General features: G+C 39.0%; 2 protein-coding genes across 8 annotated transcripts; both read left to right on the top strand.

Moving 5' to 3' along the window:
* Window positions 1-10642, top strand: slc17a8 (solute carrier family 17 member 8). Its single transcript, XM_051381845.1, has 12 exons — window positions 1-569; window positions 1998-2253; window positions 2404-2522; window positions 3498-3612; window positions 4337-4424; window positions 5167-5253; window positions 6376-6518; window positions 6623-6772; window positions 6877-7009; window positions 7881-7991; window positions 8581-8708; window positions 9142-10642. Exons 1-12 carry the CDS (start codon window positions 469-471, stop codon window positions 9469-9471), a joined length of 1761 nt encoding a protein of 586 aa, XP_051237805.1. The 5' UTR covers window positions 1-468; the 3' UTR covers window positions 9472-10642.
* Window positions 10643-13007: 2365 nt separating this feature from the next.
* Window positions 13008-26696, top strand: nr1h4 (nuclear receptor subfamily 1, group H, member 4). 7 transcript variants are annotated; one of them, XM_051382784.1, is made up of 12 exons: window positions 13008-13191; window positions 13766-13813; window positions 13949-14122; window positions 16132-16164; window positions 17657-18034; window positions 20010-20150; window positions 21376-21542; window positions 21646-21744; window positions 22107-22206; window positions 22365-22511; window positions 25436-25549; window positions 25648-26696. In XM_051382784.1, the coding sequence occupies exons 3-12, from the start codon at window positions 14026-14028 to the stop codon at window positions 25884-25886; spliced, it is 1515 nt and encodes a 504-aa protein (XP_051238744.1). In that variant the 5' UTR covers window positions 13008-13191; window positions 13766-13813; window positions 13949-14025; the 3' UTR covers window positions 25887-26696. The 7 variants fall into 7 exon arrangements, with proteins under 7 accessions (XP_051238744.1, XP_051238743.1, XP_051238742.1 ...); XM_051382783.1 differs by having other exon boundaries at window positions 13719-13813; XM_051382782.1 differs by lacking the exon at window positions 13766-13813.
* Window positions 26697-27185: the final 489 nt, after the last annotated feature.

Below are 27185 nucleotides of genomic sequence, written 5' to 3'. Positions count from 1 at the left end.
TGGATGAGTTATGAGATGGAGAGGAGATCTGAGCGGTCCATTCAGTTCAGCTGCACACAAAAGGGAGCTCACAATGCCTAGAGACTAAAACCGGGATTCTACACTTTAATTTCCTCTCTTTGTCAGTCTTTCCTTCAACTGGATCTTTTGGAGATGAAGCAAGTTCCAGTGGCTTTGGTTGCATCTTGCTTTGGACATTGAGGAATACCACCCCTCCACTTCTTCTCTGATTCCTCACAACGAGAAAAGGTGGAGAGGAAAAGTCAGTCTTACCTCTGACGGACCTGTGGCACCACTGAAAGGTGGAGCCAAACCCCAGAACCACAAACTCAGGAAGGATGAAGAACTGCTTCTAGTGGATTCTTCTTTCTTTTTTTTTCTTTTTGCCCTTCTCAGATCAACGAGTGCAAGTGAGGTATCAAGACACTATTTTGAGATAAAAGGGGAAGAGAAAGCAAAGGGAGAAAAATGCCTTTTGGTGGGTTAGCAGGTTTGAAGGAACAGGTGCTTAAGCCTGGGAAGGAGGAAGTGAAGAACACAGTGGGGGACTCTCTAGGAAAACTGCAAAGGTGAGAGGGTTTGTATGGAGAGTGGTGGGAAATAGGCATAAGGACTGTGGTGTTTGATCCATACTCCATGCTTTTTAGAGGCTCATTTTCCATATATTCACAATAGAGATTAATTTTTAAAATAACTTTGTAAGAACGCCTCGGCTGATGGCTGTGACTGTCAGAGAGATGTGTGGAGAGCCTTGAAGCGAGCACATTAAGCCCAACGTGTTCTCAGAGATCCTGACGATAAATAAATATTTGATTCTTGTGCTTGCCAGGCTATGTCAGTGATGTAGTCACAGATTTTATTTTAAGACATGAATACATATTTCATATCTGATACCGATGTGTGTGGTGCCCCTGTATATATGTAAGATTGTTGTCATTTTAAGAGATAAAGAGCACTAAGTAGGCAATTTCCTGAAATTTTTCTGCATGTACTTTTTCCATGTATAATCAACATATGGAAAATGGGAATATTTTTAGTCTTTACTGTTGATCATTATAGATATAAGAGAGGAAAATAATAAATCTAATTTGTTCAGTTTCTTTGCAAAATTATATATATATGTAACGCTCTTTACTCTTAGTGTTAACTATAACTTGATAGTTACTATATTAACTACCTTTTTGGGTCGTGGGTGAAGCAAGAGCACGGGGACAACTTCATCTTGGGTACTCGATCCACTTTAATGTCCGTTTCAACAGTAGGACAACTGAACACTACTTTTCATCATATCACTCCGCCAATCTTAACCATTGATAACATTCCAGGTAGCATGCATCTTATGTAGTCTCTCATCTACACTGCAGAACAGAATACAAATATGCTTATAGGTAATTACCCTTAATTAATTTATGCAAATTCAATAAACATAGTAAAGTAATTCACAAATAAATCTCATCTAACATTTATATATATATATAAATCATACAATACAATACAGTAAAGTATGCATGATACAACAGGACAAACCAGCTGTAAAACAATGAGGATTTGAGTGTTTGATATCAAAAACTGATCCAGGTTTCTAATTAATTGCTGTCTTGCTGGGGGATAAGTGCAGTATATTTAGATCTGCTGCAGGTAGCTCATGGGAGCCGGGGGGACAGTGACAGAGATAGATTCTGGGTAGTGGAACAGGTGTGGAGAGTAATGCACCTGAAAGCAACCTGATAACAGCAGTTCTGTGACCTTTTTAGTCGTGTGTCTTGGTTTCACCTCCTGCCCTCTGTAAGAGAGCAGAGAGACTCGTGTTACTGTACTATTTTTGTTGTCACATTTTTATAAAGTTAAACAAAAGTCATGTGAATGTTTCCCAAAACTGCCCCCCACATAATTTTGGTACATGGGATATTGAGGAAGAGGAAAATATGGATAAAGACAAATATTCTTACCTGTACTTGTAACAGATTAACTGACTAGTACTGATATTTGCTTCTTAGGAAAATCGATGGTAGCAATGTAGAAGAAGAGGACAACATTGAACTGACAGAGGATGGGCGTCCCGTGGCATCAGCACCACGTCCTGCACCACTGCTGGACTGTAGCTGTGGCGGTCTGCCCAAGCGGTACATCATCGCCATCCTCAGCGGCCTTGGCTTCTGCATCTCCTTCGGCATCCGTTGCAACCTCGGCGTGGCCATTGTGGAGATGGTTAACAACAACACTGTCTATATCAATGGGACACCTGTGCTTCAGGTAGCTGGGTGGTTGACTTTTGAGGACTTTGTATAATCTGTGTGTTTTTTACAATTGTAGTTTAACCATTTTAATCAACTCTTTTAGGGATATGCCAGGTAGATTATATAGAATGAATGGGGGTTGTTTCTGTATTTTCTCCCTCTCCAGAGAGCTCAGTTTAACTGGGATCCAGAGACAGTGGGGCTGATCCACGGCTCCTTCTTCTGGGGCTACATTGTAACTCAAATCCCTGGAGGTTTCATCTCCAACAAGCTGTTTGCCAACAGGTAACATACACTCATCAATATTTCCACTGTATTATAAACTTTTGATTTTGGACTATTGGTTGGTTGTAAGAAATTTGATCAAGCTTGTCATTTCATAGATCAAAGGATTCAATTAGTTGCAGCCCTCAATACAGTGCAGAGACAACTGATACTGTTGCACATGAGACATAAGCTGGTGCTTTCATGTGAGGTGTGCAGAGACAGATCAGTTTTTGTAATTTGTTGATATTTATCCATGAATGGTTTTGGTGGTGGTGGTGGTCGGGGGGGGGCTCTCCTCAGCCTGTGTGGTTAAAGGGTTAAAGCTGTACGGTGTGGTGAGCGGTGCTGATGGAGCAGATAGCAGTCCTGTAATAAAAGCTTCACAGGAAAAGAGGACACGCCACTGACAGAGTTAATAATGAAAGATCCTGCGTCTGATTTCTTTCTGAAACACCAGCCACTGGAATATTACAAGTGTCACTTACACACTGTTTTGGAAAAAGACAAGGAAGGGGGGATGAGGTGAAGGAGAAAAGAGAAGGGAGCTAAGCGGCGCCGTGGTGATGAAGCAGAAACTTTTGGATTAAATGGGATGTCTTTATCTCAGCGTATGAAAGGCAGAGGTGTGAGATCTGTCTCATTATAAGGCTGACTGAGATGCTTTGACTGTGAGATATTTGGAGATATACTGCCTGCCAATATTAGACATCTACACCAGCTTTCAGACACTGAATAGCATGTGTTTGTTTTTACCTGTCACTGACAGATCTGACAAAATGTCACAATATACGTCAAGGTTATAATTTCCTGATCATTTCTAAGGATGTTTCTTTCTTCTGTGTAGTATTATAGTATTATCTATTTCTCCTATAATCAATATGAAATTACATAGCCCCGCCCCCCAAGCCTGTAATATAAGTGATTCAAATGGGCATTAATGTTTCCACCTGTTATCCACACACACAATATGTTGACATTTCAGTATTTCTGCAGGGTGTTTGGGGCTGCTATTTTCCTGACGTCAGTGCTCAATATGTTCATCCCATCAGCAGCGAGGGTGCACTACGGTTGTGTCATGTTTGTTCGCATCCTGCAGGGCTTAGTGGAGGTAAGAAAAAAAGTGGGGGGGGGACAAAAAAGGGGTCTGGATGTAGGAAATAACCTCCTGTTTACTTTGTTTTTTACTTTTAATTTGTTTTATATTGATTAAACAACTGAGACATCAATGTAAATTAGTAATCTTTATAGGAGCTAGGCTAACTGTCTCCAGGTTCTGGGCTAAGCTAAGCCAACTGGTTCAGTTCAGTATAGCTTCATATTTATCATAACTACTGCAGAGCGGTATCAGTCGTCTCACTTAACTCTCAACAAGAGGTTAAAGGTCCAGTGTGTAACATTTAGGAGGCTCTATTGGCAGAAATGGAATATAATATTCATAGGTATGATTTCATTAGTGTATAATCACCTGAATGTAGCAATCGTTGTATTTTCATTACCTTAGAATGAGCTGTTTTTATCTACAGACGCCGCAGGTTTCCTTCCACGGAGTCTGCCAACTTGAACAGCCATGTTTCTACAGTAGCCCAGAAGGGACAAACCAAACACTTGATGTAGATAAGACCTTTTTTTGCAACTTTCGCAGCCACTGTAGTTTCTCCTACAGACTTTACAGACTGTTCTCATTTCCTGCGAGTGGTGTTCAGTTAGTTGCAATCTGAACCTTCACCACTAGATGCCACTAAATCCTACACACTGGTCCTTTAAAGCATTTCCACTTTGTCAGATGAATCTCAGGTTACAACCTTTGACAATCTTCTGCATGTTTCTGCTAGGGTGTCACCTACCCAGCATGCCATGGGATGTGGTCCAAATGGGCGCCACCTCTTGAGCGGAGTCGACTGGCCACAACGTCATTCTGTGGTGAGCAGTGCCTCCGCCTCCTCAGTCAAAATGCTCCAAAATACTCAATGAACGTTCCCCAACACAAAGCTTTCCACTGATAGAAAATCTATTTCTCTCCAGTTTAATCCACCTTATAAGTCATAGCGGGACCGGTCAGCAAATGGACGCGAGAGAGCTTATTTTGTTTTGCAGATTTCGTCCACTGCTGCCTCTACCGAAATTAAAATAACCATGTTGCACTTTATACTGATACCATGACAACCCATGCATCAAAACCCTCTTGACATTGTCTGTAAATGAACACGGCTCACCTGCGTACACTAAAGGAGCTTCTCTCTCTCTATTCACCTAAATGAAGTGTCACATTGCTTACTGACCAAAAGCACTCTCATGCTCCCTGCTCTATTCAAAACAACGGTGTTCATGAATCTGTCTGATAATAGAAAACACATTAAAACACCCTCTCTGTCACAGCAGTGCCAATGACCCATTTTGACAGCATTTATTCAATGAAACTATTGTGTTTTTATATGTTTTTGCTTTTATTAGGACAGTATTATACAGTATAGGTTGTTTTTGTATCATTACTACTGCACTGTATCGATATAAAGTTAAATATGTGTTGTAAAATATTAAAACATTTTGAAATATAGTTAAGAGACAACTCAACAATTTTGTGCGAATATTTGATATATTTCCCTAAAATCTGATGTTATTACTGATATAATAATATTCTGACATTAAAATCTGATGTTCTCAGGATCCTATGCAGGAGCAGTGATCGCCATGCCTTTAGCTGGAGTGCTTGTTCAGTATGTCGGCTGGTCTTCGGTCTTCTATATCTATGGTAAGACTGATTGCTTGAATGAACATCACAAACATAAAATCACAAAAAACATATCAATCACTCACTCTCATAAAAAACAATGTAAAGGTGCAAAACACTGATCTTACCTTGGCTGTTTTATGGCTTTTTGGAATAAAACCAAAATATACTTCTGTTTGTTTTATGTACAGGCAATCTAAAAAATACAGCACATAACCCCACATAAATAACGGGCCGCTTATACACTTCCGTTTTTGTACAGTTTAAACGAGCAACAAACCACATGTTGATCACTGAGCTTCAGAGGTGTTTGTAGGATCTTTTATTTACCATTGGACAGAGCCAGGGTAGCTTTTGATAAGCTATCTGCCAGCAGTAACTTCTTGTTTATCAGACACACATAAAAGTGAAATAGATCTTCTAATATTTCCCAAAATGTTAGCGCATTTTACATCCACTATAGTTTATCATAAGGGCTTGGAAGGGGATGGTGAAGTGAGGGAGTTGAAATCTGCACAGTCTCTTTGTTTTGCCAATAATTCAACACCTTGCATTCAAGTTTCTTGTCATTTTAACAAATGGATGTAAACCTCAAAGTATCACATGCATTTTATGTGAATAAGAAAACATATATTATTCAAACAGTGTCATATAGGATGTTCGTCAAGCGCTGAGTCATTAAATACTCTGGGTGTCAGGTTCCTTACGTGCAAAGTGGTTTTCACAATCCTTGACAGGCTTGCTGCTCTGTGGTGGTTGTACTTCGTATGCTCTGCACAATAAAGGGTTATCTGAATTTCCTTAGAGTTTGATTAAAATGATTAACACTGACATAAATTTCATACTTTGCCAAACGTGTTTTAATAAAAATGTACTCTGCTTCTGCTGCGATATAATCTCATGATTTATTGATGTAAATTAGCATTATCCTGTCTGGGCTCTGTGACTCATACCTTGTTCATTTCATTTTAATAATGAAATTCTTGTGGTCCAGAGAAAGTCAGGGGTTGTCTTAATTAGTCTGTCCTGTCCTCAAGCTGCTTGTCAACGCCCCACAAATTCTTGACTACAAATATAGACATCTTCAAGTGTATATGTACAAAGGAACTAATTCACTTTCTATTGTTGTCATTTCATTAAAAGGTGTTTTTGGGATCCTATGGTATGTCATGTGGCTCCTGCTGGCATATGGAAGTCCTGCTGAACATCCCACAATCACTGAGGAGGAGAGGATATACATCGAGACCACCATCGGTGAAACAATCAAGCAATTGAGTGCGACTGAGGTGTGTATGCGTAAAGAAAGCAGCCAGTTTCAGGGTATCACACACAAACAAACACACACAGTATAAACTGGGTGCATTGACGTCGACTGTCTCCCCAATCACAGAAATTCAAGACTCCGTGGCGTCGTTTCTTTACCTCCATGCCCGTATACGCCATCATCGTGGCAAACTTCTGCCGTAGCTGGACCTTCTACCTGCTCCTCATCAGCCAGCCGGCGTATTTTGAGGAAGTTTTTGGCTTCCCCATCAGCAAGGTTGGCCTCACAGTCTCACTACAGCTATTCTATTTGACAAATATCCATAAAGATAATTGGACTGATTTACATTATGGCTTCCTGAATGAATGGTCTCCCAACAGGTGGGCCTCCTGTCTGCTGTCCCCCACATGGTGATGACAATTGTAGTACCTATTGGAGGACAGCTGGCGGACTTCTTACGCAGTAACAAGATCATGTCTACCACCAATGTGAGGAAACTCATGAACTGTGGAGGTACGTCACGGTGAACTAGATCTTGTCATTCTATATCTTGATACTGGAAGCCCTGGTTTTACTGTATTATGCAGTCTCTCCAGAAAGTTGCAATGTTGTGATCACAAATTCAACCGATCCAACTAACCAATCATTGTAGTTTCTTGCAAGTCTCACCAATTTATAACCAATCATAACAGTCCCCTGCGCCAAACATTGAATCACATGTCACCAAACTACTAGTATTTACCAACATTTTATTCTCGCCGGAACAAGTTGCTTTTAAATACAAAAAATAAAATAAAAAAATAATAATAAAATGAAAAAAATTTTTTTTTTTCTACAAATTTTCACTTTCTCCCACAATTTTATGGCAAAAAATGCCTAAAACATTGCAATTTTTTTGAAAAGTTACCTGGAGGGACTGACTTTAAGAACAAAATCAAGTAGTGTGTTTGAGGAGACATTTCTACCACCAAACAGTATTATATATATATTATGATTTGAATTGTTTCAGCTTTAAACACTTAAGTAACATTATATCATGTCATAAGCTCCATATAGCAATTAGCCTCTTGAGCTCTCTTAACTTCACCTGGTGCTAAAATATTTCTATTGGTTTAAAAAAGAGAAGCCATATCAATTCAGTTTTAAAAACTCAGATTTATTCGTCAACTTATCGTTCTGTTTAAATTTCAGGAGCTGTATATGTTAATGTTAATGTTAGTGTTAATGTTAATATTAACATGTTTCATTTGTAAAAGAACCCTGCAGGACCTTTTTTGTAACTCTTTTCTCACAGATGATTTAAAAATGTGTATGTATATGTATGTTGTATGTTGTTTCTTAAATGAGCTACTGACTCACTTTCTCTGGTCCTGTATTTTCACAGGATTTGGTATGGAGGCTACTCTGCTGTTGGTGGTTGGTTTTTCTCACACTCGAGGGGTCGCCATCTCCTTCTTAGTTCTGGCTGTGGGGTTCAGTGGATTCGCCATCTCAGGTATTACCACATCTGCACCAAAGAAACACCTGCGTCAGGGCTGTACCAAACACACGTTTTCTTACATCTGCAGAACTACAGTACTTCATTATAATGCTGTTTGTCACACATTTTACCTTTATCAATAAATTTCACATATTGCACTTGGCCAAATTGGGATTTCAGTAATATTTTGATTAATTGTGCGTATAACCTGCAATTGAATACTTTTAGTTTTCTAGTAGACTGAACACTAAACATTACGACTGTGTCAGTTGAAGACACAACGCTCAGGATGTTGCAGATAAACTTTTTTTTTCCTTTTCTCTGTGCTCTCCTATCTTTTAAATTATGAAAGAGTTGTCTGAAAAATGAAATGCAGTACTACTTTTCCTTTGGGTGCGATGCAGTATACATGCATTAGCCTGCCAGGCCTTTGCACAGGCACTTCTGCTGAATATTTTATAGACTGTTGTCCAGGCAACCAAAAAAAATCAAAACAAGCGTGTAGATCTAAAACAAAATATTAAAAAGGCAAAACAATCAATGGAAATAATTTTGTAACTGGATCACTCTTTGCTCATAATCAAATGTTCTTGTGTGTCTTCAGGTTTCAATGTCAATCATTTGGATATTGCTCCTCGCTATGCCAGCATCCTGATGGGCATTTCTAACGGGGTGGGAACGCTATCTGGAATGGTGTGTCCTTTGATTGTCGGAGCCTTGACTAAAAACAAGGTATAACAGGTTGATTCCTAACACTAACTGTTGTAGATACACATTCATACACTGATTAGTTGTCTTACCACTTATTCATCTTTTTGCTGTTGTCTTAACTATAACTGAAGATCAGTGCTTAGGTCCTTCGATCATCTCATATTCTGTTGAAATTCTTTCATTTATTTTTAATTATAAGTGTATAAAATATCAAAGGGAACTCAGAAAGAGTGTCTTCACAGAGGCTTTTCCCTCATTGTATGTATAAAACATATCAGGCTTGCTTTTTAGTCACAGAATCACAGTGTGTAATCTTGCACCTATAATTTATAGCCCTATAAAATTTATTACACACATTGCAGCTGTAGTTCTTCCACAGGCAGTGGATTTACAGTGTTACCTCAGTGGTACATGACTGACAGTAAATTCATTGACTCTATTCATCTCCCCACAGACTCGCCTGGAGTGGCAGAATGTCTTTGTTATTGCGTCCATGGTGCATTACTCAGGGGTCATCTTCTACGCTATCTTTGCCTCGGGAGAGCAGCAGGAATGGGCCAACCCTGAAAGCACCAGCGAGGATAAATGTGGCATTCTCGATGAGGACGAGCTGGCTGAAGAGTCGGAGCTCAACAGCGAGACCATGATTGCTCCCAAAAAGAGTTACGGAACCACAGACAATTCATCTGGTCGAAAACAGGGCTGGAAAAAGAAGAGAGGGGTGACCATGCAAGAGGAGGAGGAACATTATGGGAATGGCGACTACCAAGACAAGTACCAGTGAGATGCCCTGTGGGGCGAAGAACTTCCAATCACTCTAATCTGGTCAAGGCTGAAGGTTTTATTTCACACCTGTGGAGGTGTCAGAAACATCGGAGAAGTGACAGAAGCAGCAGCATCATTATGTACCTCAAGATGGCCCCTTTTTCAGTTTTGGTCAGTACTCCAGTTTAACTGTGGTGTACTGTCACGTTCGCAAAACAAAATCATCTGGAAACAAGAAAAAAATTAAAATAAAACTGCTAAAATCAAACATAATTTCTATCAGAACTGGAGCAAAACAAGAGAAAGATATAAACAAATATATAACTAGAAATTGAACTATAAATTTAATCTACACTGACATATACGGTAGACTACTAGTATGAATAGTACAATGGAAACTAAACCACAGACCATTCATGAACCAACTAGTGCTGTGCTAAAAGAACATCAGAAACACATATCAACTTTCAAACCTGATCGTACTCCGTCTGTGCGAGCAAACGTCGACTGAACTTTTACTTAGATTACTTTGAATGTGCACAGTTTCTTGAAATGTTTTGCGTCAGCTATGCAACGTGAAAAGAGACCTGCTTCTGGAATGTAATAATGGGTTTGACTGCAGACCACAGTGTTAATGTAATGGCTTATTGTTTCTTTTTTGCTTGTATGTATTTGCTGTTGCTAAATGATTGCACTCTGTCTGCTGCTTAGCTCGCTCTCCTTTGTCTGAGCGGTCTTTGTTCACCATCTGTTTGTAATGCACTTCTTCCAGCATTACGTCATCATTTGTTGTGCTCTGAGCTCATAATGGGATGAAATGGATGGTGACTTCAGTGCCGACGTTACTCCATGAAGCATTTAGTGTAACTCTATTTATTCTTCTGGTGTTTGTCTTTTTTTTTGTTGTTACAATTTCTCAATGTTTGATACATGGAGACCCAGTTTGTTTCTAAAAATAATGTACTGTAATGTTTCGCTTTAATCATAAAAGAGTATGGGCAAATTTACACTCACTATTTATCATTACTGCTAAAGAATAGAACATCAGTTTTGTACAGTAAATTATCTTATTGTTTGAGAAACCATTGATTTGATTTGCACTTTACTTGAACACACTGGAAATGTAATTAACTACATTTCCATTCTGTATTAAGATTGTTTAGAAACATAAAATCCCTGAAGAGCTTGAAGATTTTGAATTATTGAGTACTTTGCATGAGGTTATTCAACATTTCGTGTTGCTTTGTGTATTCAGAAAATTATAAAACTAATCTATAATCAAATTGTAAGTTGTTCAGATGAGTCCACAGCCATAGGTTGCTTCCCAATCGTGAACATACCCAGTATGTAACAACAGGAATTGACAGCATTGTTTAATAGACACAAATGTTTATAAATTAATGTATTATTTATTTCAGGAAGATAAATGTACAGGAAAATATGAATGTACAGGAAAAAAATGCAAACATTTTTGAGCTCCCCCTGAATTTCTCATATGAGTCTTTTAGAGGAACCAAGCTCTCCTTTGCTCCCCCGTATTTTGGACCCTGTTTAGCAGGTATAATGTTTGCCATGTTCTCCATCTTAGTTTAGTTAGCATACTAACGTTTGCTAATTCACTCTAAACACCTGACAGCACAGGCAGATGGGAATGTAATTAATTTTCAGAGGTGGTAGTACACAACTTCTGTACTCAAGTACAGTCCCCTGTGTAAAAAAATACTCTGGTAAAAGTAGAAGTACTGATTGAACTTCTTTACTCAAGTAAAAATGAGTACAGGCTCAAAATGTACTCAAAATGTAAAAGTAAAAATAGTCTCTTGCTTTCTCTGAAGGACATTTCTACCGGCTGTTTCTGTGCAAAGCTAATTGAAACTTCAAATTGGGTTGAGTCTGCCTCCCTCGACTTACGTCTGTCATGCATGAATTATTGTTGGGAAGCTGTGCAATGATGCAAACTACTAATTGAAAATCAAATCAAATGCATCAAAACTAAAGTAACAACATACAGATACCTGAAAGAAACAGTACAGTAACACACTATCTGTACTTTGTTACTTCCCAACTCTGTTCATTTAAACCAAAGTACTGGATCAACTGAAACTTTAAACTGATATGGTTCTAGATGAAGTTATTACAATTCATAGGTGAACATGAATATCTAGACTGAATTTAATTTTAGTCCATTCAATATTTGTCAAGAGCTTTCACCCAAATCCAGAAAAGCCAATCTGCTGCTGCGGCGGTGAAAAGTCAGGGGATTACCAAAGTCTTCTGTAACTACTTGTCAGAATAGGATGTCCTTATGCTGCGTGTTTATGTTAGTGGGCTCAAATTGGACACTTTTAAATATTCCAAAGACTGCTCTGTTTCCCATCACAATGTGGTAAACATCCTGTCTTATCTGCCTTCACCCGCCTGCTTCATTTTCACCACGGAAGATAATTACTGGACAGGATATTCCTCGCCAGTGTCAGACTCACTTCTCCAAAACTGCAGCTTGAAAAGATAACAGCTAGAAGGAGTCATTTTATTGTGAAATAGATGTTTAACACTTCAAACCGATGCCTTTTGTGCAAATTGTTGATCTATGAAAAGTCTAATGATTGTTCCCTCTTGCACGCGATGAAAAGTTTCAAGGTTATGGACTTTGTCGCCGGTCGTCCTCGCAGTGCTACAAGTCCTTGAGAACATGTGGGCGATTATGTCACTTTCCAAGGTGTGTTTCTGTTTTTTCATGCGTACGTCACTGACAATAAGGTCAGTCTGGAATCAGTAACAAAACACCAAAGGTGAAACGCAACATCCAATATCTGTTCTCACATGAAGACAGATATGTAAAATAGGTTTAAATGAAATGATCAGTACTTTGACTACTGTACATGTAACTGTTAAATACTTGTGTCCGTCCTTTCCCAGAGGCTGCCAGCTCGTTCCCTACATGCTCTCAAACACAGACCAGATAGTCCACAAACAGCCGGCAGCCAATGGCAAAGGTTCTGTTTATTTCAGAGAGACTGTCTGTTGACTCAGAAGGGCCTCTTTAGATGAAGCAACATCCCATCAATGATTAAACTTCTGGTTTTTGAACAAATTAAGGCTCATAAAGACAAGAAGAATTTGATTTCTATTCATCCTAGAGTAGGTAAAGACAGCAGAGCAGGTACACTGAGGTATGAAAGTGCTAACATACACAAATCTGGTGTATCCTGCACCATGCAGGGACATGATAAAACGGATTAAATTAGCTGCTTTAAGAGTTCTTCTATGATAACCTACTTATACAAAAGTCAGTGTAGAAGACACAAAAACACCACGATGCTCTGTTTTCAATAAAAGATAAAAAGAATATTTAAACTGAACACTTCTACTCCACTGGCTCGCACTATTTGCTAATGACTGGTTGTATGCTCTATGTGTGATGTTTGTGTGTGTATGTGGGTGGGATTTTTACTCTGCTGGAGAATTCATGAGGCAGCCTCTTGTCTTGGTGAGATAAAGAGGGATTTTTTGGGGGGGGTGTGTGACATGGACAGGAATGGACAGTTTAATTAATAACCACCATCCATTTCTCCCTGACCTCAGCTGGTCACACATGCTCTCTCTGGAGCCCAGACACAAGCAGCTTAATGTTCATTAGCAAATATTGATTGAGCTCACAGTGTGGATCTCCGAATCGAGGCTGAAAAAGAGGAAAGTTAGCAGGCAGGAATTCAACATCCACTGACTAGGATATAAGGTAAGAATTATGAGATCAAGTCAGGACACATTTCACGTTCACATGGTGTACAGGTGACTTTCTTATGAGTCCGCGGTGTGCCACTGTGTCTGAGGTATGTTTGGCTGTTGTGTGGGTTGTGAGAGGCGGCTGGACATTTCTGAGTCCTCGTGGGTTGCTTTTGGGTCTCAGGGGAAATTACGCTGAGTTAATTACAAAAATGTGGCCGATGAAGACTATAAAAGTTATGTTTCACATGTGACCCATTTTGTGGCCTTGACACCAGAAAGGCAATGTACAGGTTTTTTTTTAAAAAGTGTCTGTTATTCATGAGATACCTCCAAGCTCATCTAGAAAGGTTTATCCATATCATTAAATCTAAGAGTGAAGCTTGCATATATTGTGTTTAGTAAAATTACATTAAGAAAAACAACACTGATCTGAATATACACCCGGTCAAGTCACCCCCTAACAACACAGGAGGACATGAAATAACTGTTCTGACAGGAGGTAGAAAAAAAAGACTCTTCCCATGACTTTTTCTTCAGGAGGCCTTGTTGTTGTGGCCTGACCTTCATGCCTCATATCCCTGCAGGAAAGCTACTGAACATATCTTCCCTGTGTGGGAGAGAAGACCTGTCAGGTGTGTTGATGTAGAAACTCCCGTGCTGATGTTTAATTACACTGTGGTGCAGGTTTCGGAGGATCCTGCAGACCTGCACTGGCGTTCAAGAGATCCTCAAGTTCACAAATCACACTATTTTTATGCTTGTTACAGACATAAACAGAGGGTTGCTACAACTTTGTGGCCCAGTCCAACCCATTTTCTGACTTGGTGCCTGACGACCCTCCTGAATGAATGATTGGGTGGGCCCCGACATCAATGTGGTGGGACCGCTGGAAATCCCACCCAGCGATGAATTCTCCATCTCAGAGAGCTCCCACCTGTTCGGTAAGTCTACATGGCAGGAACCAGCTCACAGAAAGAAATAACAAGAGCCACACAGTGGTGCTGTGAGCAGAATGCTACACACACAGACACAGAGACAGACAACATTAACATGCTTATGTTTAACAGACATATTGCTTACCACGCTCACTATCTTAGATTTATTTAGTGCGTTAGCATGTGAACAGCTGATATTTAGTACTAAACATGGCTGAAGTTGATGGGAATGTCATTTGTTTTACAGGTAGGCTATTGGGCATAAACCAAAGAATTGGACAAATTGAACCTGTTGATGGTGCTAGAGTGAAGTGATTCCTAAACAGTTATTAAAACAGGTATTGATCCTGAGCGCAGTGCTGTAGTCAAGATCACCACCAGTTCAAGACCGGGACTAATCAAGACCAAGTCCAAATGAGAGAGGTAGAGTCAAGACGAGAAAGAAAAAAATGTATGCTTTTGCCAATGAGATGCATTTTTGCAGCCAGATAAACAATTGTAAGTGACATTGATTGGTCAGCAGTTCTAGATGGATGTTGAATTAAACCAATACCCGTTTTTGAAACAAGAGCGCTTCATCAATGGTTTTGTTTTGAAGGAGGAAGTTACTTCAGAAAAATATCATATGTTTCTGCACTCTAGAACATTTTGCGAGACCAATGGCCGAGTTCAAGACGAGTCCAAGTTCAAATACCAACTAGTGTGAGACAATAGAAAAAACATTCAACTCAAATCCGCACTCAAGTACTACAGCACTGCTGCCATAAATACCTGTACCAAATGTCATGGTAGCCCATCCATTTGTTGAGATAATTAAGTCTGGACCAACATTACTTTATTAGCTATATTCATGTTTTTAAGTTACCTAATAAATGAAAAGCAAACATACAAAAAACACATTGATACCTTATTACCAAACGAAAAGAAATGAGAAAAACTAATCCCATAACAGCAGTTTTAGAGTGTCGTCGATCAGTGATTTGAATTAAAAAAATTATAAATTATGATAAAGGTAAAAGAATTTATAGATTTATATTTACATATTTGTGTTTATAATATAATATATTTGTGTTTTGTGGAATATAAACATGCAGATATGATTACAGTTTACAGTGTGGTGTGAGACTGATCTGCATATTTATTGTCAGAACAACCAATCAAATACCAGCTGATTGTACAGGACACTCCTCCTGATCTGAGTGAGTTGAAACAACACGTGTTGTACTTGAGAGTAAAAACTAGTTAATAAGCAAGCGGTGAAGTGAAATAGAAAGCTAAATATAACAGGTACATTATTTAAATGTCAGCTTCTGTCACCACAAATGGTTGTAACAACAAATGGAAATATAAAAAAGGAGCCATAACCTAATTCCAGGATCCCTGTATGCCATGTTTGAAAACATTATAACTGTATCCACTTAATTTTGTTAAATAATATTAATTTTACAATCAATTCAACTAAATACATTTAGAATATAATGATTGGTGACGGGGAGGGGTTAACTTATGTGAAGTTTACTAACTGCTGCTATTCATAAATCCTGATATCTACAAAGAGTTCATCTACTGTAACAAATCAAAACTTACATCTTAAAGAAAATATAAACAAGCATGCATGCAAGGATGCACATGTACCTCCAGGTAACTGCATGAACCTCACCCCCATGTCTGGACACTCAGATACCTAAACAAAACCACACAGTAGCACTCAGCTGGAACCAGATCTGGAAATTACTTACACACATTAGCCAGCTACTTGTAATGATGTAAAGAAATGTGACTGTGTGGTTAATGAGTAGCTGTGGGCAACCTTTGCCCCCCCCTTGGGATTTCTCAAGCAACCACCAAGTAGTTTAGCTCTTGATCTACGTCTGTAAAGGAAGGTTTCCCATCAGAAGACATAAATGGAAGATGATTCGTTAGTTAGACGCCTCAGGACTGAGCTACAAAGCACAGCTGGATTTTCAGGATCAGAGAGTGAATTATCTGAATAGTTTGTGTGTTTGATCACACAGACATGGCTATGGTCCAGACCAAGTCTTCAAGAGGTCAGTGTTACGTATACTGTACTTTACAGATGTTGCATGAGTGTTGAGTGTGTCCGTTTGTTTTAATAACAGATTTGAATGTCTGACAGTATTTCAGTACAGTTGAGGGATTATTCTTGTGGACTACACGTGGTGTTTGATCTGGTACTCATCACCCCTTTGCTGTTTTAAAAAAAAGAAGTTATAAATATACCACACTTGCTCTGGAAATCATGATGAAACAACAGTGTAATCCCTGTTAAACACTCTGTTTCAAAAGTGTCAACTTGTTTTGTTTGGAGTTACATGTTATTCTAAAAGACACAGTGTGCTCTGTGCAAGCGAACCGTTAATGATTTATGGATTTATAGTATGTGTTGTGTGGGTTACCAACTAAAGCTGAGCAAGTTTCTGTTCTAACAAGCTACTCCCAGGAAGCACTTGAAAGTTTTTCCTTTATCAGAAACGCACTTTAATGACAGGAGGTATCATGTTGCAGACTGTAAAGCCCCCGGATTCAAATGTGTGATTTTGGTACATGAACTTGGTTTGACATTATTCAAAGTGGATTTCCTTTGGTAACTTACTGCTTCTGACACTTATGCTTCACTATTAAAGGTCCAGTGAGTAAAATTTAGGAGGATCTATTGGAAGAAATGGAATATAATATTCATAGGTATGTTTTCATTAGTGTATAATCACCTGAAAATAAGAATACTTATGTTTATGTTACAGAGAGAGCGGTTCCTTTTTCATGTTGAACTGCCATGTTTCTACAGTAGCCCAGAACAGACCAACCAAACACTGGTACTTGATAGGGCCTTTTGCCTTTTTCATGAGTTTCACACGCTCCAAATGCTTGAGAGACAACTGGTATTCAGCTATGTGCTACTTCACTGCTAGATGCCACTGAATCCTACACACTGTCTTTTGGTTTTCTGGCCTCCAACTTTACTGTTTTGGTTTAACTCTCTTTGCTCTGATGCAGCAGGCTTATTGTTTCAGCTAAAAGGCAATGACAAACACACTACCTGCCCAGCACCAAAACAGCAGACAAAGTTAACGACTGAATTTACAATACTGAGCAATAGAGCATTTTCACAGCAACCATTTTGACATGAAGTAGTAGGATAAACTCAGGTGTTACCAATGGTACTAATGAGCCTTTACAGTGAGCCAACATGCACAATAGCAGCACTCTATTAGACCTGAATGGAACAAGACTTTAATCAAAAAGTAAAATATCATTGGTGACACATGAGTTTACCTCATTATTCTGCCGAAATGGCTTCCATGAAAATGGTCTATTAGCAGCTAAAGAGCCAGATATTTCCCTTGGACAGCTCAGAGATAGTGAATATTGGACTTATCATTCATCAGCTGGCCAGAAACATAACAACCTCTTAAGGTGATTAGACAGACAGACTCAGACATGGAGATTATTCTGTCATTATTTGGTTCCACATCTCCATTCGTCATGTTAAAATGCTTTATAATCCCTCTCCTATCCTAGATATTCTGGCAGACCAAGGCAGTCCTCTCCTTCAGGATCCTGACATCTTGCCCTTCAACAGCTATCCCAGCATGCAGTACATGTCCATGGAGCCCACCATGTCTTCCACACCATACTACTCCAGTCAGAACTACTACCCTTCGTACAACGGAGACGAATGGTACTCACACACGGGGATTTATGAACTGAGGAAAGGACCCCTGGAGGTCAGCTATGATGCTGAGATGGAGGAGGTGACCGCTGTGGTGCCCGCCGTGTGCAAGAGGACCCGGCACATGTCGCAGGCTGGAAGGGTCAAAGGGGAGGAACTGTGTGTTGTGTGTGGAGACAAGGCCTCTGGATATCACTATAATGCTCTCACCTGTGAGGGATGTAAAGGTGAGAGAAAATGACCTTTGTTACTTTAGAATTAACTGTTTATGTCTACAGACACCGCGGATCGCCTTCTGTGGAGTCCGCCATGTTGAACCGCCATGTTTCTACAATTGGCTGTAGATAGGGGCCTGTTGCAATCTGAAACTTCACAGACCAGAGGCCACTAAATCCTACACACTGGTTCTTTAATTGTTACTACTTTAACTATTACTACTACTGCTGTGCATTGTGGGGCAATGCCGTTGATCCCATATTTAATAAGGTGCAGTAAATCCGTGCAATCATGCAGTATGTGAAGCTCAGGTCGGAGTTCTTGAGCCGAAGAAAAGATTGAGGCTGATTTAAAGAGAACAAAGGATATATGAGGAAATCTTTTACGCTTTACAACCCTTCTCCATGTAAAGATTATCCTCTTGCTGACAGTGGAGTCGTGGCCTTTAGCAGCTTCTCCCCATGTTTTTATGGCACGGTGAATTTGCTGTGATTCCTGCCAAACCACAGGGTGAACGGGTATGAGTGTAATTCCACACTGTGAGGCTGGACAATGCCAGGAGTGCAGCAGCTGGCTTGTACTGCCATTTGACTGAGAATAGGCTCAGGTCTACATGGTACTGCTGCCAGATTGGGTTCCCTCTCAGCTTTCTGCTGTACAATGCAGGAGCAACCTGAGCTCAGTTACGCTAATGCATGCTATTCTGCTTGATGTTCTATGTCAGAATGTCTAATAACCGTTCAAAGTTATTCTGTGCTCGCTGCGTGTGTGTGTGTGTGTGTGTGTGTGTGTGTGTGTGTGTGTGTGTGTGTGTGTGTGTGTGTGTGTGTGTGTGTGTGTGCTTTGCTCTGTTGCTCTCCCTGTCTGTAACGTTGCCAGCTGGGTTCTCTCTGTGACATTATTAGAACAGTGTGTAACCTACAAATTTCATTTCTATCAACTTGTCGTTTATCCTTTCTGGTTAAAAAAGCTCAGATACCTTTACTTATGTAAAAGTAGTAGCACCAAAACTCCTGAAAGTCCTGAATTCGAAGTTTGGCTCAAGTTAAACTGCAAAAGGATTATCTGCAAAGTGTATTTAACTCAAATGACTTTATGTAATGTCTGCTGTTCCCCTTAGTGCTACAGAGCATTTTAGTGTCTTGTTTTAGTTTCCTGGCCTGCGACTTTAGTGTTTTGGTTCACTCACACCGCTCTCATCAGCGTTGTCTTTAACTCCCCTGTACACTAACATCTCAGCACCAAAAGACAAACAAACTCAGTTAGAGACAAGCTGGTTAATATATTGGAGAATTTAGCAGCTACAGAGCCAAAATATCGGACTTCCATTCATCAGGTGGTCAGGACATATCTCAATTGAATAATAATGTTGCTCTGTGTATGCCGAATGTACATGCACAAATACATTCCTAACATGTTCGCCGTTAATGCAGATCTAAGTATCAAAACTGATCTATATATATAATATCCAGAATGGATTCTTTCAGCAGCTGTATTATAATATATATTTGTATCACTGTTATTATCCCTGATATGTTTTTGTGTAAGCAGCCATTTACTGTTGCAGTTGGTTGAGGTGGAGATAATTTACAGGACTTTCTATAATGTTATATAGTTGAATTTATGAGATTGCATCATATTTATAAGATAAATGTGTTTTTCTGTAGAAACTTAATCTGCAGGGTTACTATTATACTATAACTGGCATTAAATGTGGTTAGAAAAATGTGTAAAAAGTAGTAGTGGAGCAGAGGTATAAAGTAATATTAAATGGAAATGATTAAGTAGTAGTACTTTGAAAAAATGACTTTAATACAGTACTTAAGTGAATATACGTAGATATTTTTGACCACTTTATTGTAGTGTGACCCAACAGAACACACTGCATGTTGTTCCATATCTATAGTCCAAAATGTCTTGGCTTTGTGTATCACCATCTTCTGTACCTGGCTCACGATAATGCCTTATTCTGTCAACCATGTTCAGGTTTCTTCAGACGGAGCATAACAAAGAACGCCGTGTACAAATGCAAGAGTGGCGGAAACTGTGAGATGGACATGTATATGCGCAGGAAATGCCAGGAGTGTCGGCTAAGAAAGTGCAAGCAGATGGGCATGCTGGCTGAATGTGAGTATCACTGATCGTTAAGAGACTCTGGTTCCTGTTCCTGCTGACAGGAACAATCAGCAGTCAATAAGATGGAGAGGGAATGGATTGTGGGCATGTTTCTACTTACTATCATGCATCAATTAAAAAAAAAAAAACTTATACCGTCCACATGCACACACACTGGCTGTTTAGTGGAGTAAAGAGAGTGTGTCAAAAGCTGCCGTGGTGATCCCTCATTTTCCATTCTGACATGGCCTGTTGCATTTTACTGGGGGATTGAATGTCACATATCACACAATAGAAAGGTCCAGGTTTTGTTACTGTTACAGGAATAGAAGCAATTAAACACACCTTAAGCTTCATTAGGAAAAATGAACAGCTTCAAAGTGTCATTATGCTCCTTTGGCTGTTTGGGAATAGTCTTCTGTATTTCAATAAGCTGAGCAAACCTCAATGTGAAGACAGAACTTGTAAATACGAACATGTACTTTTAGAGTCTTCGGAGGATTATTAGTTATTGGGTCTATTAAGAGCTGTCTGTTGAAAAGAGCAGGAGAACAGACTGGACTCCTGTTGCTCATAAATAGTGCAGGGTAGTTGTGATGAATATTGCAGGGTGGCAGGCATTCATGACTCTCCCAGCTGGTGCAATAAGAGCTCAACAAATACGACTTTTTCGGTCATGGCGTGAAAAGACAGATGCTAATTCACCAGAGAGGTTGATTTCTGTTTGATTTCTTTGATTACTCACCTCTCCTGTCCTCTCAAGAAAATTAATTCATTAATTTTTTTGATTGGACTTACAAAGTCAAAAAGGAATGTAAATAAATAACAAGGTTTTACATGAATGCATTATTGATGGAAAAAGTTATCATGATAAGGATGGTAAAGTGAAAATATGTTAATTGAAAATGTCGCCACTGCAGCAGCAAAAGTAAAAAAGGCACTTATATAAACACATAATCAAACTAAACTATAAAATGGAAGACAATAAATCAATTAAGTAACAGAAACATTTATGCAGAGATTTAAATGTAAACTGTGACTTAAGGATCACTGACATGTTACAGTGGATATCATATATGGTCTAAAAATAAGAAGAAAATTACAAATAATTAGGATTCTCACTATTAGTATTGGTGCTAATATTAATTACAACTTTAATACGGCTTCATAATAAATGAAAATGGACATTTAACAAATGTTGTTGAATAAAGCGCTGTGAGGTATTTAACACACATAGTGAAGCCTTCATCACCGCTGGCAGGCCTGCTAACAGAGATCCAGTGTAAATCTAAAAGGCTGCGAAAGAACACCAAGGCTTCCCCGGGACAGTCGACGGGAGACGAGACAGAGGGGGCAGACAACACAGACAACAAACAGGTCACCTCAACCACCAAGCTGTCAAAGGTAATCAAAGTTATTCTCCAAAATATAAAATTATTTTATATAAACTCTAAGAAACGTGCCACCACGTAATGATGTGTTGCTTTTGTTTTCTGTCTGTATCCAGGAAAAAGTTGAAATCACCAAAGAGCAGCAGGCACTCATGAAGGTCATCCTAGATGCTTACAACAGACATCAGATTCCTCAAGATATGGCCAAAAAATTGGTACATATCACTTCAAACTTTACTTTTCTGTAACAACAACAAGGTCCAGTGTGCTGAGGTCACTGCTAGATGCCACTAAATCCTACACACTGGTACTATTGGTACCATGTACGGTATTATTTCAACTATCGACGTTAAAAGATCCAACAGATGAGTTCTTTAAAACTGGCGAGTGCAGCTTTTATACACTGAGCCAGTACAAAAAGATGCCCCACTCGGACCATACCTAAATTTCCACTACTAAAGTTCCCATGATGACATGCTTTGACCTCTGATGCTACAATCGCTAGTAAATGTAGTAAAACATACTGCTGGTGGAGTTTATGCAGCTTGCATTACTTGTATTTACTTGTTGTTTCCAGCTTCAAGACCAATACAGCGCAGAGGAAAACTTCCTCTTATTGACGGAAATGGCAACAAGTCAAGTTCAAGTTCTGGTGGAGTTTACAAAAAATATTCCAGGTATTGTTTCTTCTTTTGCAAATCTTATAGAATATAGACAGGAAATAGAGATACATACCACGCTGAGACCAAGATATCAGTGTAAATACAAATACAAAAAACTAAAATGCCTCAGTGTTCTTTGCTGTATGTAACGAGCAGTTTGATGCCTCTGGCAGGGTTTCTCACTCTGGATCGTGAGGATCAGATCGCTCTGCTGAAGGGTTCAGCTGTGGAAGCCATGTTTCTGCGCTCAGCTCAGGTTTTCAGCAGAAAGATGCCCAACGGACATACAGAGGTTTTGGAGGAGAGGATACGCAAGAGTGGTGAGTCAACATGAAGTGATGCATAAAAATGTAATGCACAGTCTCATAGAACATACTTCATGGTATTCAAAGTGCTCAGCTACATTAATCCATGTAGTTATAGTAAAAACTATGGCCTCCTAAACTCTAATCACCCAAAATGATCCATGTAATTGTGTCTAAAAGTGTGGAACTAGAGTATCTTAACACCTAATTCGTGACCTTCAGGAGTCTTGATCTGTTGCTCCACCAGCCGCATCATGACATTTGTAGTTCCACCTGCAGCCAAGCAGCCTGGTCTAGTCAGATCCACCTTTAATAATTGATCTGCCTGATCTGTGTGTGATGCAGCTAGGTGATGTGTGCTGACCTGTTGATCTCTTGCTGGGTTTAGGTTACACATGCACACAAACCCTCACTGGGTACAGTTTCACTCTGTTTAAGTTATGTGTGTGGGCATGCTGACAAGTAAAAGGGAGCAAACCGAGCTCTTTAGGGGCATTGGGTTTGATTTATTAAAACATACATACCGATATTTAAGTTGTTTTTGCAGCCTCTCTATTTACAAATATATCAGATATTAAACAGTTTCCTGCTTGATGGCTTTGAAAAAAATCATCTATATGTATGTGGGGTGTCATTATGTCAACCAGGTTGGACAGTTAGATAGACAGCAGCAGTGATGGCAGGAGTGTGTGTGAGTCACTGGGTCCCTCAGCGGAGCTCTGGTGTGAATGGTGGGGATAAGAGATATTCACACTAAAGGCCAGTCTGGGAAAATAAGGGAGCAAAGCTGTCTGAAGAGACCATTGTTCCTTATCAAAACATCAAGAGTGCTATTGTCCACTTCTCTCCCTCTGAGCCCCACTGGCATTTCTGAATGCTTGATGATGTGTCCGAGCAGACAGACACCCTCTGCTAGTTTGAGGAGCGTCGAGAGTAGGAACTGTTGTGCAAGAACAAACTGAACGCAAACATTTGAAATTATATAGAGAGCAGTTTGAAACAACCTTTTACCTAAAGAAAGAAAAGCAGAGAAGTTTATTTGTTATATGTTAAAGGAGTCCTCATACATTTTTCCTGTTTAAGGATGAATGAGGCAGATCCTCATCCTACCAAATTGAAATTACTGTATTTTTATAAGTGTATTACCAGGAAACATGATCAAAAGACTTCAGCTGCAATATTCTTGTGCAATGATGTACATTATAATACTGATCCAAGCCCTCATTTTAAAATTATGACTCCTTGTTACAGTTATACATTTTACAGTTACAAATGAATTTTATCTCTCTCAAATCCACTTCTTTTTTTCCTTTGACTTAGTATTTTGCATTAATATAGATACACATGGTTGTCTCTGAATATAATCCGGGCAAGTATTATATTGTCACCACAACCTAATTATGAAAACAATTGATTAATATAGACCTATCATTTCTATGAGACTGTATTGTAAATATAATGTACAATTTATTTAATCAATTCAATTCATAAACATGGTGAAGAATATTGCGCTGTGTTCTTTCTATCTGCCCTTTGTAATTTTCCTCTTACATGTATTCCTACTGTTCCCCCTCCCTCCTCTTCTTCTCCAGTTCATCTTTAATACTGTCCTCAATACAGTACAACACTGCACACCTTTGACCCTCAGTTAGTGTTTGAACTGTTGAGCAATCAGCCTAGCAATCTATTAATTGTAGTTTTATTTATTGTGCCTGACAGCCCTTTGAATCTGAACACAGTGTTTCTCTGTTATCCATGTAAACAAAATATATACACAGTAAAACATAAAAGACATTTATTGGCAATTAAAAGTACTGTAGATGATAATTTGTCTGATGAAATTTGGCTGCCGTCAAATGACTTACACAACTAGTACTGTTTCAATGATAGGTGTACAGAAATGCTCAGAAATATACCCCGTTTGCAAGACACAGAGAGGAAGAGTTTATTGTCTTGGTGATTGTATAGGTGAACAATAATGCAGATTAGTGAGGACTGTTGAATAACTGTCCTGGCTCAAAGTGCAGATTCTTATGCAAGACAAGCTCTTCCTTCTGTGTTGTTCTATACATCCATTTTACCAGATAAAATTATACTTGTTCTTAGCAGTGTTCTAACTGTTGTGCACCACCTATGACCAGAGGTGGCAAAAGTACACACATCCTTTACTCAAGTAGAAGTACAAATAGCACAGAAGGCTCTCTTTACTGATTCAACTTCTTTGCTCAGAAAAAAGTGGATTAAAATATACTGTGGTCTCCGAAGGACACTTCTGTGCAGTTACATCTGTCATGCGTGATATGCACCGACAAAAAATAAAATACAGATACCAGAAAGTACAATAACAAAATTTGTACTTCATTACTTCCCACCTTTGCCTTTGACACAGTATTTGCTCCATTGTGCATCAGATAGTTCACATGAGGTGCTGCACTATACAGACTAACATCATCTGCATACAGAAACAGATCACTTCTTATTTTGAAAGGTAATCATGTGAGAAAGTTAGTTTATAGTTTTCAGGTGTAATCTTATCAGATATCAGAAAGATTTCTAGTAAATATACATCTAAAAAAATAGATTGCTGTTCATCTGGGAGATGACAACAGATTTAAAACTGTAATATTTAACCTCAACGGGTAGAAACTCATCGCTGATAAGAACAAAAGTTACCCTTAAAGTTTTGTTCCTGCTGTTGTGTGTGTTGTAACCACATATTTTTTTATGTAGACTAGGGCATTATTAATATGGTACTTTGTATGTTCTGAAACAACTCTAATTAAACCAAGGCTTAGAAGACAGCTCATTATTTTGTTCATGTTATCACTGATCCAAGGTCTGTTCTTAACTTCACCTTATCAGAGAGTTTTTAAGGTAAGCTTGCTGGTGCCCATTCACTGTTGATATTTCCTGAAAACTGAACATATCTTTTTCTGCAGGTATATCAGAGGAATTCATCACACCCATGTTCAACTTTTACAAAAGCATTGGTGAACTCCACATGATGCAGGAGGAACAGGCTCTCCTCACCACCATAACCATCCTGACACCAGGTGAGCCAGTCTCAACAGCTTCCTATGATCCACAAGTATTTTGTGTGGATATTCTGAAAGGCTAATTTATCTTCATGGTTCCTTCTATTCCTCTCCAGATCGGCCTTATGTGAAGGATCAGCAGGCTGTTGAGAGACTTCAGGAGACCATACTGGACGTGCTGAGAAAGCTGTGCGTCCTGCAGCATCCACAGGAGCCGCAGTATTTTGCTCGTCTCCTGGGTCGTCTAACGGAGCTGAGAACGCTCAGCCACTACCACGCGGAGATGCTCACATCCTGGAGAGTGAACGACCACAAATTTACCCCGCTGCTCTGTGAGATCTGGGATGTGCAGTGACACACCAGAGGTGAAGAGGGTGGGAAGATATGGATGATAATATGGACATTTCAGCTTGCAAGGCAAAGTCATGGTTCAACTGTATATTTATATTGGATGATTTGACAATTTGGAATTAAATCCTTGCACAACATGTTTGCCTCTGTGTGGCCTTGTTAGTCGTGTATTGACTCTGTGAATGGTTTGGAGTATTGTCTGTGTTTATTCTGCTCATGGAGTTTTTTATGACTCACAACATCATGTCTATTTACTGTGTGAGTCTTGAGATTGTATCATTGTTGAGACATTTGAAATGGCTTATTTTTATTGTGTCCCAACGTGAACACTGGAAATTATTCAAAGCAAAGATGGTGCTCATTAGAAGTGTAAAGTTTAGATGACATTGAGTTTAATAATAGGTTCATTTATTTTTTATTTGTAAAACAAATAGTGCTTACTGTAAATACTCAAATGTTGTATGTTCTGCCTCAATAAATAACAAGATTAACAGGAAAAAGGCTGATGTTGGACTATTCTTATGCTTATTTTCATACCTGTAGTCAGCAAAGAGGAAGCTGGTACACACTACAATAAACTCAACTGTAACATGTTCAAGTTAATTATAAAAAATATTGAATAGATATTAAAATATGAATGTCTATTAATGTCTGGGTTTTCCTGATGGAATAGAGAGCTTCATTGTACAAGCTGCAACAACAGAAACAAGTATTTTTTCTGTCTTGTTTCTATCTAAGTTTAACCATCTGCTAGTATTTAATTTTTTTTGCATGTTTAGCCCATTTTCTGTAATTAAAGAATATTTAACATTTATCTTGACCATTTTAATGTACACCATTACAATTGAGAATTGGTTTGAATTTTGAATGTTTGGTTCCTCCATTTTCCCTTTTGGTAAAGCTGTTTCTTCCTTTCTTCTTTCTTCTTGTATACTGCTATTACTGCCGTAGTTGTTGCACTACAATGGATCTGTAGCAGAAGCTTTACTAGTTGCAGCAGCACCACCATCACCTGGAGTAGCAGTAGTACTAATGAGGTTTAAGGTTACTTTATTTGTACCGGTAGGTAGATTTGGTTTGCAGTAAAAGACAAGGCATTCATTGGAGTAATGAAGATGTCATCAGTTACCCCACACTTCGGTGCTGACAATATAAACTTAACAGGCAGTAAATCTAGCTTGTACTCAGTGCAATACATTGTGTCACCCTTGAGCAAGGCACCAAACCCCTGACTGCTACCAGGGCACCGCTACCTGGCAGCCTATCACTCCACCATCTCTCCACATTTGTATGTTTATAAGGC

Source organism: Dicentrarchus labrax, unplaced genomic scaffold (genome assembly GCF_905237075.1).
Source record: "Dicentrarchus labrax unplaced genomic scaffold, dlabrax2021, whole genome shotgun sequence".
In the NCBI taxonomy this organism is placed as follows: Eukaryota; Metazoa; Chordata; class Actinopteri; family Moronidae; genus Dicentrarchus; species Dicentrarchus labrax.
Note: the sequence above shows the minus strand (reverse complement) of the source record. Positions and strands in the feature narration are given on the sequence as shown.

Bases quoted from the DNA above. Each gene is read 5' to 3' on its own strand.
- slc17a8 (XM_051381845.1), top strand. From the start codon at position 469: ATGCCTTTTGGTGGGTTAGCAGGTTTGAAGGAACAGGTGCTTAAGCCT. The intron at 3,613-4,336 runs GTAAGAAAAAAA...TGTTTCTGCTAG, and splicing joins TCCTGCAGGGCTTAGTGGAG to GGTGTCACCTACCCAGCATG. The intron at 4,425-5,166 runs GTGAGCAGTGCC...TGATGTTCTCAG, and splicing joins GGCCACAACGTCATTCTGTG to GATCCTATGCAGGAGCAGTG.
- nr1h4 (XM_051382782.1), top strand. From the start codon at position 14,026: ATGAATGATTGGGTGGGCCCCGACATCAATGTGGTGGGACCGCTGGAA. The intron at 18,035-20,009 runs GTGAGAGAAAAT...AACCATGTTCAG, and splicing joins CACCTGTGAGGGATGTAAAG to GTTTCTTCAGACGGAGCATA. The intron at 22,512-25,435 runs GTGAGTCAACAT...CTTTTTCTGCAG, and splicing joins GGAGAGGATACGCAAGAGTG to GTATATCAGAGGAATTCATC.